This window comes from Diabrotica undecimpunctata, chromosome 4 (assembly GCF_040954645.1).
Source record: "Diabrotica undecimpunctata isolate CICGRU chromosome 4, icDiaUnde3, whole genome shotgun sequence".
Lineage (NCBI taxonomy): Eukaryota > Metazoa > Arthropoda > Insecta > Coleoptera > Chrysomelidae > Diabrotica > Diabrotica undecimpunctata.
The window spans coordinates 151,612,348-151,625,028 of record NC_092806.1 but is presented as its reverse complement, the minus strand read 5'-3'; the positions used below and the strand labels follow the sequence as shown (position 1 = coordinate 151,625,028).

Here is a 12,681-nt window from a genome sequence, read left to right as displayed (position 1 = left end):
CACATAATTTTTTTTCTATTGCCGACAGGTCTGCTTCAGTGATGAAAGTACATTAAAAATTTTGCAGAACAATGCTCAGGATGTGCGTTGTCGTCATGGAGAAACGTTTTATCCTGGCTGTGTTCTTCAGACTGTGAAGCACTCTACAAAAGTGATAACTTGGTCAGTCATTAGCGGCAAGGGTACTAGACGTCTGTACGTGGTAAAAGAAATGATGCGGTAAGACCAGTACAAATATTTCTTGCAAAGGCGGTTGATTCCGCAGCTCCAAGACTGGTTTCCAAAAGGGAAACCTTTCATTTTTATGCAAGATGGAGCTTCCTGCTATATAGCACGGTCTGTCAAAGCTTTTTTAGCAGAACAAAATATCCCTTTGTTGGATTGGTCGGGCAATAGCCCCGATATGAACCTCATAGAAAAAACACAGCTCTTAGAAAAAATAATTTACGTGTGGAATCATCATCTTCAAACGCAGGAGATAGTACAGGTTGGCATTGATAGTATGCTATCAATCCAAAGCTCTAATAGCGGCTAAAGGTGGATAAACAAAATATTAGCATTTAATTGTCGTTATTTCTGTTTTCTTTCATAGGCGAGCGGTTTACCCCTATAAGCAGAGCATCAACCGACTAAAATTCTTCTTGCATTTCTAATGCACCAAACCTTTTTTATTCGATTCTATATATTTTTCCAAGATGAAATGTATTTTTTTTTTAAATTTTTACAAGTGGGCCGGCAATTGTTATTAACAAATAACTTATACAAAAAAGCAATTTCACCGAATTGTTTCGGAATCAATTTTTTTAGGTGTATCTCATCAATATAAACACTTTTCTCTCTTCATAATCTTTCGAAAAATGCTTCCTTTTCGAGTTATTTGCATTTTTTTGTTGAAAAAATGCCTTAATTAGTGATTTTTGGGATTTTTTTTTCTAAAAAACTACTAAATGAATTGCAATTTTACAAATAGCTTTATAATCTTTAAACCGTCGAGTACAAGTTAGAATATTTTGACAAGGATAAATAGTTTCTATCTCGCTAAAAACGTGGACCCAAATATTTCGAATATGCCTTTCGAGATTATCCCGCTAAGCGTGTACAGCGGTTGAGGTGCTGTAGGCGCTCGAATCTTTTCGACTTTTTTAATAATGTAATACAGTAGACTCCCTCTATAACGAGAACTGAAATGACAGACTAATTACCTCGTTATAAGCCAATCTCGTTATATCAGACAATAATAATACTGTGCATACATATGAATCTGTAGTTTTCTAAACCATTAACTTCCTATAGTGAAGCCATTCGGAGCAATATAAGATGCTAATAAATATTGTTTGAATGGCGTTTTTGAAAAAAAAAGTTATTTACTTTTATTGCCAATGAAATATATTAAAACATAAAAGAGTTGTTTACTTTTATTATCAATGATAAACGTTAAAACAAAAAATCTGTACTTATATTTTTTTCCAACTACATAATGTATAAAGCGTATTTTCAAGGATAACATAAACTATTTCTTCTGCAATTTTAAGAACTCTTGTCATTTTTAACTGCTTTAAATGGTCCAGTATCATTCTATCATATTTTCTAAAGATGTGAAACAGTTGTATTTATTCATTGTAAAGAAGTTTATTGCGGGCTGCAGTTAAGTTTATTGAGGGGCTGTTTGAAAAGGTATTTATTTATAGCCACGACCGAAACAAAAACGTAAAAAGCACATTTTTTGATCTTATTTTCTCTCGTTATAACCAAATTTGCCTCGCTATAGACGGCTATAGTTCAATAGAAATTTCACGGGACATCTAAAGTATCTCGTTATAAGCGAAACCTCGTAATAACCGTGTTCGTTATAGAGCGAGTACACTGTATATATATATATATATATATATATATATGAGCAGCATTTGGATAAAAAAATTCAAATTATTGTTAAATCTCCGGACACAGATATATTTATTTTACTTTTATCTCATTATCATGATTTCACAAGTGAACCACTTTTATGGTTTCACACAGGAAATATTGTAAAAAATGTGGATCGTTCTCGATATATACCTGTACATCAAATTGCAAAAGAAATTGGAAAAATAATGTGCAACAGTATGCTAATAATGCATTCTATAACAGGTTGTGATACCACAAGTTCATTTTATGATATGGAAAAACAGAAGGCTTATAAAGCTTTGCAGAAATTAACTGATAGTCAATTGGAAAAATTAAGAAATTTGCCTACTTTACCTTTAGATGAAGGACTTACAGTTTTTGACTCTATTTTTATCTAAACTGTATGACCCTCAAAATAAGTTTAAAAAATATCATGAATCCATAAATGAATTAAGATATAATATTGCATTAAAAAAATGCATCTAATGAAAAATTACCACCTTCGAAACCAGCATTATTACAACATTACTTAAGAGCAAAGTGGCAAATAAATGAATGGATTCAAGCAAAAACAATATTATTTCATCTCTTGATCCATTAACCCATGGTTGGACAATGGAAAATAATTGTTTCGATTTTAATTATTTTGAAGGCGAAACTAGTTTAGATATGTTACAAAAGTATTTCTGCTCATGTACCGGAAAATGTTCTACGAAAAATTGTAATTGTATTTCCTATAATTTAGAATGCTGCGCGGTATGTGCATGTACACCAGAGAATTGTAAAAATGTTAAAGACGACTCTATTGAAGACAATGAAATCAGCTTATTAGATGGAAATCCTGTTGCTGTTGACGAAAATTTTCAAATTATTGACGAATGAAAACGATGTATAATTAATATTATATTTTAATTTTATTATATTTTTTAATGAAAAATGAATTATATATTGCTTAATGTATTTCACTGTAATAAAACATTCAATAATATAGTCACCACGTATATTAAAAGAAAAATTACAATATTATAGCATTGTAAAAAATTAATTTTAATTGTTTTAATTATAATATGTCTATATAAAAATAATTAGAAATATCTTTTTTTTTAATAAATTGTACGCAATATTTGTATTGAATTAATTTTTTAAATTTAAACAAATATTTCTACGCGCCGCACGCCTGTATCGCCGCAACCGCTGTACACACTTAGCGGTAGACTGCTCGAAAGGCATATTCGAAATATTTGGGTCCACGTTTTTAGCAAGATAGAAACTATTTATCCTTGTCAAAATATTCTAACTTGTACTCGACGGTTTAAAGATTATAAAGCTATTTGTAGAATTGCAATTCATTTAGTAGTTTTTTAGAAAAAAAATCCCAAAAATCACTAATTAAGGCATTTTTTCAACAAAAAAATGCAAATAACTCGAAAAGGAAGCATTTTTCGAAAAATTATCAAGAGTAAAAAAGTGTTTATTTTGATGAGATACACTTAAAAAAATTGATTCCGAAGCAATTCAGTGAAATTGCTTTTTTGTATAAGTTATTTGTTAATAACAATTGCCGGCCCACTTGTAAAAATTTAAAAAAAATACATTTCATCTTGGAAAAATATATAGAATTGAATAAAAAAGGTTTGGTGCATTAGAAATGCAAAAAGAATTTTAGTAGGTATATTCTGTTTCTAAGCGTCTTTTGAGGGGTAAACCGCTCGCCTATCAGGAGTCAATACATATTTGTTCATTAATCATGATGTTTATTTGTGATAAAATAAAGACAATTAAGTGGACAACCAAACAACATACATTGTGTCTGGTACATACAAAAAACGTATTTAGTATAATCTCATAATTAACAGTTTTTATAAAATCAAATAGATGGATAAAATTATAAAACTGACTAACATAATATACTTACGTGTTGTGTCATATTTAACCTCAAACAATTCAGCGAAACATTGAATAGTAGCAACTTCATTTTTCCGCGTAGGAGGCCAACACACTAGACTATCGAATGCTACCTTACAAAAATCATCTGGATAATTTTGCTGAAGATATTGTGTTTGATTAGAAAACTCCTCCTTACAGTCGTCGATCGTAACTGTTTTGTTAATGCCGGAATCGTAGTCGTAATCTTCATACATGGTTCTCTCATATGTATTTGGCGTATCGTGATCTAAGGGACTTAAATCCTGCTCCCAGTTCATTACGCCATTAACTGTCAGAGCCCCTACAATTCCTTTTGGTCTTTACATCTATATTTTAATTGTCCTAAAAATGATTAGTTTTTTTAAACTGCTGTTATGAGTTGTTATATGTTGATCTAATTAGACTACAACTAGAAAATGGACAAATTAAGAGAGATAATTGTAAAATTAGATAAGGAAAATCACAAGAGAAAACAATATTGAGAAGTTGTAGAAGGAAATAAGGAAAAATATTATTATAATTTATAGAATAGAAAAAAACATGAACAAAAATAAATACTTAACATCTACAGAACAAAGTAAAGGATATAACTGCATTTTGTGCTTCGAATCCAGCCATCTTCTTCTTATAGCGCATATCCGTTACGGATGTTGGACACTAACATGGCTATTCGGACTTTGTTGACTGATGCCCTTAAAAGTCCGGTAGTGGTTAAGTTAAACCATTTTCGCAGGTTATGCAGTCAAATATTCTTCTTCGTCCTGGACCTCTTTTCTCATGCACTTTACCTTGAAGTATGGTCCGAAGTAGGTCATATCGTTGTTCATTGCGCATTATATGGCCCAGGTATTCTAGTTTGCGACGTTTTATGGTTACGACTAGTTCGCGCCCTTTACCCATTCTATGTAGTACTTCTTCGTTGGTAACTCTGTCTATCCAGGAAATCCTCAACATGCGTCTATAGCACCACATCTCAAATGCTTCGAGTCTCTTCAGTGGTGCTTCAGTTAAGGTGAATCCAGCCATAAAGAAAATGAATCTATTGATGGATGCAGTGCTCAAAACAAAAACTACATTATTCTCTCAATGCTCAGTAAAGTGGTTCAAATGTATGACAACAATTAATATTGCTTTTCCCGTACGAGGGCACAGTTATTTGCCAGTAGATCGTGTTTTCGGAAGGGTCGAAAAAACATTACGAAAAACTGAAGAAGCTTTGTTACCAACTGATAACCACATTGAAAAGTTTGAAGATGTGTTTGTTCTTGACGAGGACTGGTTTACTTATGACTGGAAAATATCGGTTAGGAGGCACATAAAATCCAAAATTGACTTCAATATAACAGAAATGAAATCAATAGAGATAACAGCTAGCAGAGTGGGTTGTAATTCCAGCTAGTCGGATTTTTCCATATATTTTTATCCACTGTTAAAAAGAGGGAAGAAATGGTCATCTCTTAATCCAAACAGAGAGGCCTTAGGCCATTTAATTAAGAAAGATAAGTTGAAAGATATTAAATTACTTCTAAGTAAGCTAGGTATTTTCGAACAGCATCCTGCCATGTCATTTTGGCAGAAAATTTTATCAGCTAATACAAGTATTGCTGTTGAAAACTGTATTTCAAGTAACAATAATGATGATTGAATAATTTTTTAAAGCTGTTTTGTCTAATATTACCTATCGTAAACTAGGAACAAATAAAAAATTTCATTAAATATCCAATATTTGAGTTTACTAATTAAAATTATCCTACTAAATACCTTGTTATTCCCAAATCGTCTTAAATCCAGGTCATGTCATTTTAATTTTGGCATTTCCAAAGCCTTAAGATTTTTGTACGTCTGTATAAAGGTTGACAATATAATTTGTAAGACATTTTGGAAATAAGCTCTTCAAATATAAACTAGACAAAAGGTACTAGACAAATAAGCGATAAGAACAATGAAACAAAGAGAGAAAAATATAAATATTGAAAAAATCACAGTTCCAATACTTCGAAAAATTTACTATAGCTCAATCTTCAAACATAATCATCAAAAAATGATTGCGGTCACCTTAATCTAGCTCCTCGATGATACTTAACTAACTGAAATAGAACTGACCTCTTTGAATTATTTCAACTGTTAATATAAATGCAGAATGTATTGCTGCGTTTTTGTGTGTATGTTATGATAGTGCAATGTTTTGTTAGATTAGATAAGAGACGCCATAGAGTAAACTCTGAATTTTAAGAAACATTAGTAATTTTAGTGATAGTAAAGTTAGTAATTGTTAATTTATGATAACATTGTACTTGGAACCAGTGTTAGTAACCCTGGAGAGTGGGATTATTGTGCCAGGGTTATAGTAGATGAGAAAAAATAATCATCAAATTCAATTTTATCGCATTAAATAGTGGTTAATGGTTATTAATCGCTTCTATAAAACTGTTGAATTGAACGTTCAATTAAAAATCAATAGATTAGTGAAAATTCACTCATATTCTGATCAATTAAAAACGAGATCCGCTATCAACTACAATTATCTTTAGTTGAGTCCCAATATCCGTATTTTCCATATCAGAATATTATTGTATTTGAGGTTTTCTTGTTATAACAAGTAAATATTAGACCAAGCAAATTAGCTCAATTTTAATTAAAAAATGAAGAAAATGTTACCTACAGTTTTATGATAGAAAATGGTAGATGAGGGGGGGATTAAACGGGGATGAAAAAAGTTTTTTTAGTTTCCGATGAAATTTAACATTTAATCAAAAAAGATCATCAAAAGAATTGTTGGATTCAAAAAAATCCAAGGGGGAGAGTTCAGAAGATTATTTAACAACGAGATAAATAATCAGACAAATGGAGAAGATCTATTTAGAGACATATAAAGGATCAAAGATTGTAATGGCTCGGGCATATAATACCACAAGAACAGGAAAAATTAATAGAGAAAATATTAATAGTCCAGTCGTCAGAAAGTTGAATTTTGCCGAGAATATTAATTTTGAGACCCAAAAAAGTTGCACAAAAGTTTACCACGTTTACCCCGGGGCTTTCCCGTAAAACCTTCCTCGCAGGGGGGTGGAAACGTGAAAAAATCGATTTACCAAGAATCTGTACTCCGTAGAAAAAATTATTTCAAATAAAAAATGTAGCATAGATAATTTTAAATAAAAATGTTTATGAGCACTTTTTGTGTAGAATGAACCGTTCTTTCAAACATTGCTTGAAGCGACCGTCGATTTTGAATATCAGTTACCGATGAACACTAACATTATACAAGTCTATGCACCCACAGCTGACTACAGTGATGAGGAAATATCAGAATTTCACAAACAAATAAGCAACCTTATAAGAGATATACCGAGACATGTAGTCCTTATAGTCATGATAGATTCAGTGGTAAAATTTTTGGGTAGGCCAAGCCAGCAAATTACATAAAGCTATGTGTAATCAGAGAGGGAGGGGTCACGGGGTCATGACCCCCGCCCCCTTAAAAATATTTGGAAACCCACTTATCCTATTGGTGGTAAGACTAAAAGTGACCTCGCATCAGAGAAAAGTAATCACCCTCAAGGTGATACATTTTTTTTGTGTGAGAGTGGAAATCTTTTTTTTTGAATTTTACGATTTTTTTTAAATTTATTTGGGCAACCGTGCACTTATTTGCAGTTGTGTGTTTGTTTAAAAATATGTTACAATTATAGATTATGTTACATATTTTTTTATCATAATTTAAAAGATAATTTATATTACAATTCGATAATTACGTGACAACGATGGTCGACATAGGCCCGATCGTCTGGTGCCTAAACTGCAAGCATAAACACGACAATATAAATCGTTGTCCGGCAAGCTGCTTAACTTCTATCGCTTATTGTACGGGGATCTTATATGAGCTGGGTCGGCCGGTTCCGATCGGGCCTATTAATGATATTGAAAATGCGTGAATACGATTCGATGTTTTCTGTGGGAATATAATAACATAGTTGTTTTAACGGTCGCTAATATATCGAGTGATTTAGTACATTTAAAAGTTATTTACATGCATTAACATTATTTTTGAATATATGTTTTTCAATTTTAAAGCTCTTAAAATTATTGGGTAGGCCCGGCCTATCCTGCCTACTCCCAAAAGCCGCCACTGGATAGATTTCATAGATTTCAATGCTAAAATAGGTAACGGAAAAGGATGGCAACATGTTGGTCCTTATGGATTAGGAGAGAGAAATCAACGAGGAGAAACAATGAGTATCTTTGCAGCTGGACATGACTTAATCGTGCTTAACACATTTTACAAACTACCATCTAGACACCTGTATACTAGTATAATAGAATGCTAATCGCATTCTTCGTCTATATGCTTCGACAAAGGTTCCTTCAGAAAACCTAGTTATTTTAGCCACTTATATTGTGAAAGTTTATGCTCCAACTTGGTTTCGTATTAAGACTCATCCCACATGTAAAGATGGAGCACGACACTTATGGGCCTTAATTTCAATGTCAAGATACCTCTCACCTGAACTGAAAGCCATAATTGATCCTGTGATACAAAGAAATGGTTATATCGCGCATCCGGAAAATTTATTATTGGCAATGTTAACTGATCATCAAAAGCATATTAGGGAACTAGCTGCACGTCGTATTTTGAAGGCTCGTAAAGTAAAACACAACATAATCAGGTTATTCGAAGTTCCAACTATAAACTTTGATGCACAATGTTATTATGATCTAATTTACTGGCAACAAGAAATACCTGAACCCCCACTACTAAGAAAAGTATCTGATGAAAGTCTTAATTCCTTCATTGCAAAAGCAGGGGAAAGTGAATTGTCGTTTTTACGTCTACCTTGCCACAGTCAAGCAGTAGAGGCAGTTGTGAAGACTGTAACAGAAGCATCCACTACGTTGTGTACAAAATCGGAACTTCTTCTTCTTCTTAAGGTGCCATGCATTTCTGCGTAGGCGTCCACCGTACATCGTCTTGTCAGGTGAGATGTTAAATATTCTGGATTAAATAATTCTGTTTTTAGCAGCATTGCGAAGCATTTCATAGCTGTGGATTCCTGTCCATTGTCGAATATTGCGCAGCCATGACATTTTTTTACGTCCGAGACCTCTCCTACCCTCTATTTTCCCTTCGAGTATCAGTTGCTGAAAAGTGTATCGTTCTCCTCGTATAATGTGCCCCAAGTATGCAGTCTTCTTACTTTTTACATAATTAAAAAGTTCCCTATCCTGTAAGCCCGCTCTTCTGAGTACTTCCTCATTTCTGACCCTGTCCGTCCATGATATTCTGAGCATTCGACGTAGGCACCACATTTCGAACACTTCAAGTTTGTTAATGGAACTGGCCTTTAACGTCCATGCTTCCATTCCGTACAGGAGAACAGGCCACACGTAACACTGAAGCATCTTGTATCGGAGGTTGAAGTCCAATTTGCGATCAGTCAGAAACTTACGAAGCCTCAAAAAAGCATTTCTGGCTTGTTCAACTCTGCTCTTTATTTCATTCTCGGGGTCCCAACCCTCATTCAGCAAACATCCCAAGTATTTGAATTGCCTGACTTGTTCGATTTCTTCTCCAGAGACATATATCTTTGCGTTGGGGTAATCATTTCTACTTATAATCATTGATTTTGTCTTCTTGATATTTATTTTCAAACCCCGAGCTTCACTTGCAAGAGTTAGATCATTCAAAAGGCATTGAAGATCTTCGATGTTATCTGCCACTATGGCTGTATCATCGGCATACCTGATGTTATTAATAAATATGCCGTTAACTTTAATACCCTTATTAGAGTCTTCCCTTATTAGAGTCTTCGGAAACGAAGACTCTAATATTAGATTAAAATCGGAACGAGAAGGCTTAATTAAGGCGAAGTTGGAGTCTCGCAGAGTAATGCCGCAGTTTGATAGCAAAAAGGATTTTGCTACTACTTAGTTATAGTATCTCTTTGAATATCTGTCTTTTTTTGTATTAATACACACATTTTCTTTGAAATTTTGGTTTTAATTGTTTACTCCGTTTTTGTTAATATCATGAAATTTTAATGTCAAATGGCAGAAGATAACATCGAACAACTAAAAACTTTTAAAGGTGAGTTTTAGGTACAACACCGTGCCATTTTAGCACTATTAGAAGTTGATAACTTTCACATATTTTTTTTTACGCGTTTACGAAAAATGAATGATTTCTCACATAATTCTGATATTTCAAGGTCTATCCGGAGGCAGAAGATAATTTTCAATTAAAATAAATTTTTCACTGTCAAATTAGCATTACATTTAGCACTCTTTTATAAGTATTACAAAACAATATTGCACACATTTTTTTTCCCATATACAAGTGACCCACCCTACTGTATACGTGGAAATCACCTAGAGACAACAGAGGAGACGTTATTATAAGAAACCAAATAGACTATATACTTGTTAACAAAAGATATCGAAATAGTTTCAACCGTGTTAAAACCTACCCAGGCGCTGATATTCAATCTGACCACAATCCTTTAGTGGGCGTGTATAGAACCAAGTTAAAGAAAATACGCAGAAAAAGTGTAAAAAAACATGACATGAGAAAACTGAAATGTAGTAAAGTAAAAGAAATAGTCAGCAAAACAATAAATAGAAAATTCAAAGAAATCGATAATACAACGGAAAGCACAAAAGTAAAGATAGAATCCCTTAATAAAACGATAGACGACAGTAAAGACAATTTTATGAAGAACGAAGGTAAGAATAAAACATGGATGACGATAGAGATTCTGCAGCTGATGGAAGAAAGAAGGAAAAACAAGAACAATAACTCTATGTATAAAACATTACAACGAGATATACAGAGAAAGATCAGAGAAGCCAAATAGAAAGAACTGAAGAAAAAATGCCAAGGAATCGAAATTTTACAAAGTAAATACGACGACTTCAACGTGCATAAAAAGGTAAGAGAAATTACAGGCAAATGTAAAAACAGAAGAGTAAGTAAACTTGTTAATGACAACGGAGAGGTAATCGTGGATAAAGAGAGTATTAATAATACCTGGAAAAATTACATACGAAATTTATTTTTTGATGAGAGGGAGAACTACTTCCCAATATCTGCGGAAACAAGACAACCTATACTAGTGGCAGAAATAAGAGCAGCTATAATATCACTAAAAGAAGGGAGAGCTCCAGGAACAAACGGAGCACAATCTGAATTTCTTAAACTTCTTGATGATGATTCTTTAAGAATACTATGTGAAATCTTCAATAATATCTATGACATAGGCAATATTCCAAAAGATTGGCTAGTTTCAGAATTTATTACGTTACCAGAGAAACACGGAGCGAAAAAGTGCGAAGAATATAGGCTGATGAGTCTAATGAGCCATACACTAAAACTTTTTCTTAAAATTATACATCGCAGAATATACAATCTATGCGAAGAGAGAACAAAAGACACACAGTTTGGATACATGAAAAGCGTACAAGGATGTATACTTTCACCTATATTATTCAACCTATATTCAGAGGAAATATTTAGTGAAGCCTTGGAAAATTGCGAACTTGGAATCCTTTTAAATGGAGAACGCCTAAAAAACATCCGCTATGCAGATGACACCGTTATTTTTGCAGACAGCTTAAACAGTTTACAGCGACTAATAAACAAAGTAAATGAAGTAAGTCAAAGATTTGGACTACAAGTAAACATATCAAAAACTAAATTTATGGTCATCAGCAAAACTAAAATTATTAGAGACGTCCAACTGCTTATCAAGAATACACCAGTGGACCAAGTAAAACAGTTTACCTATTTTGGAACAATAGTAACAGAACAATGGGATCACTCACAAGAAGTAAAGTGTAGAATAGAGAAGGCTAGGAGTGCATTCAACAACATGGCCAAACTCTAAAAGCCGCAACCTTAATCTGGATATAAAAGTAAGGCTCCTACGATGTTATATCTTCTCGATATTATACTACGGAGTTGAATCCTGGACACTCACTGAAGCGATGGAGAAAAAACTTGAAACCTTCGAGATATGACTATACAGAAGAATCCTAAGGATATCATAGACGAACAAGATAACCAACGAGACTGTACTACGAAGAATGGGGAAAGAAAGAGAAGTGATGTATACAATTAAAAGGAGAAAGTTAGAATATCTCGGACAAATAATGAAAAACGACACTAAATACAGATTACTGAAAATAATCCTTCAAGGCAAAGTTTTCGAAAAACGAGAAAAACCTGAGAAAATGGTTCTCCACAACAACAACGAATCTATTTAAAGCATCAGTCAATAAAATAATTATGGCCAGAATGATCGCCAATATTCGAAACGAATAGGCACCAAAAGAAGAGAAGAAACGACATCCAAGCAAAAGTGGGGAAAAACTGGCACCAAATACCACAAAACAGAGATGAGGGGAAATCTCATGGGGAGGCCTTTGTCCAGGAGTGGATGCAAACAGCCTGAAGAATAATGATAAATAATACTAGATTTAAAGCGAATAAGATGAATGCTAAGATAAGAAAATAGGCGTTTTTTAAAAGAAAACCGTGACACTAAACTCGTTTTCCCGGTTTTTAGAAGCTAATCAATCAATTATTCCGTAAATACAACCTATACAAAAATCACGTGTACTTACATGAACATAATTTAATCCTAAACTGAGCAATTTTCACCGAATCGTAAAATTAGTTCGAAAATCCACACACAAGCAAAAATTAGACAATATTAAATTGAAAAATCCTTAATTAGATACGAACAGTATTGCTTATGAGGTTATCAGATTGTTTACTTTGTACAAAGATTCTTATTGTTCTGTTTAACGAATAATAAAGGCGATGTAGATAAGTTAAGGCGAAAATAAAGCGAGTTGGTGGTAAATATTAATACA

General features: G+C 33.1%; 1 protein-coding gene across 4 annotated transcripts in view; it reads right to left on the bottom strand.

The window, feature by feature from the left end:
* LOC140440209 (diuretic hormone receptor-like) overlaps positions 1 to 12,585 on the bottom strand; it is a 34,107-nt gene extending 21,522 nt beyond the window's left edge. For 2 of the 4 annotated variants that reach the window (XM_072530554.1, XM_072530558.1), the window contains exons 1-2: positions 12,430 to 12,585; positions 3,800 to 4,152 (exon numbers count right to left, since the gene is read on the bottom strand). In XM_072530554.1, the coding sequence (XP_072386655.1) occupies positions 3,800 to 4,088 (289 nt within the window). In that variant the 5' untranslated portion in view covers positions 4,089 to 4,152; positions 12,430 to 12,585. The other 2 variants (XM_072530557.1, XM_072530556.1) reach the window with 2 other exon arrangements.
* Between the last annotated feature and the right edge of the window lie 96 nt (positions 12,586 to 12,681).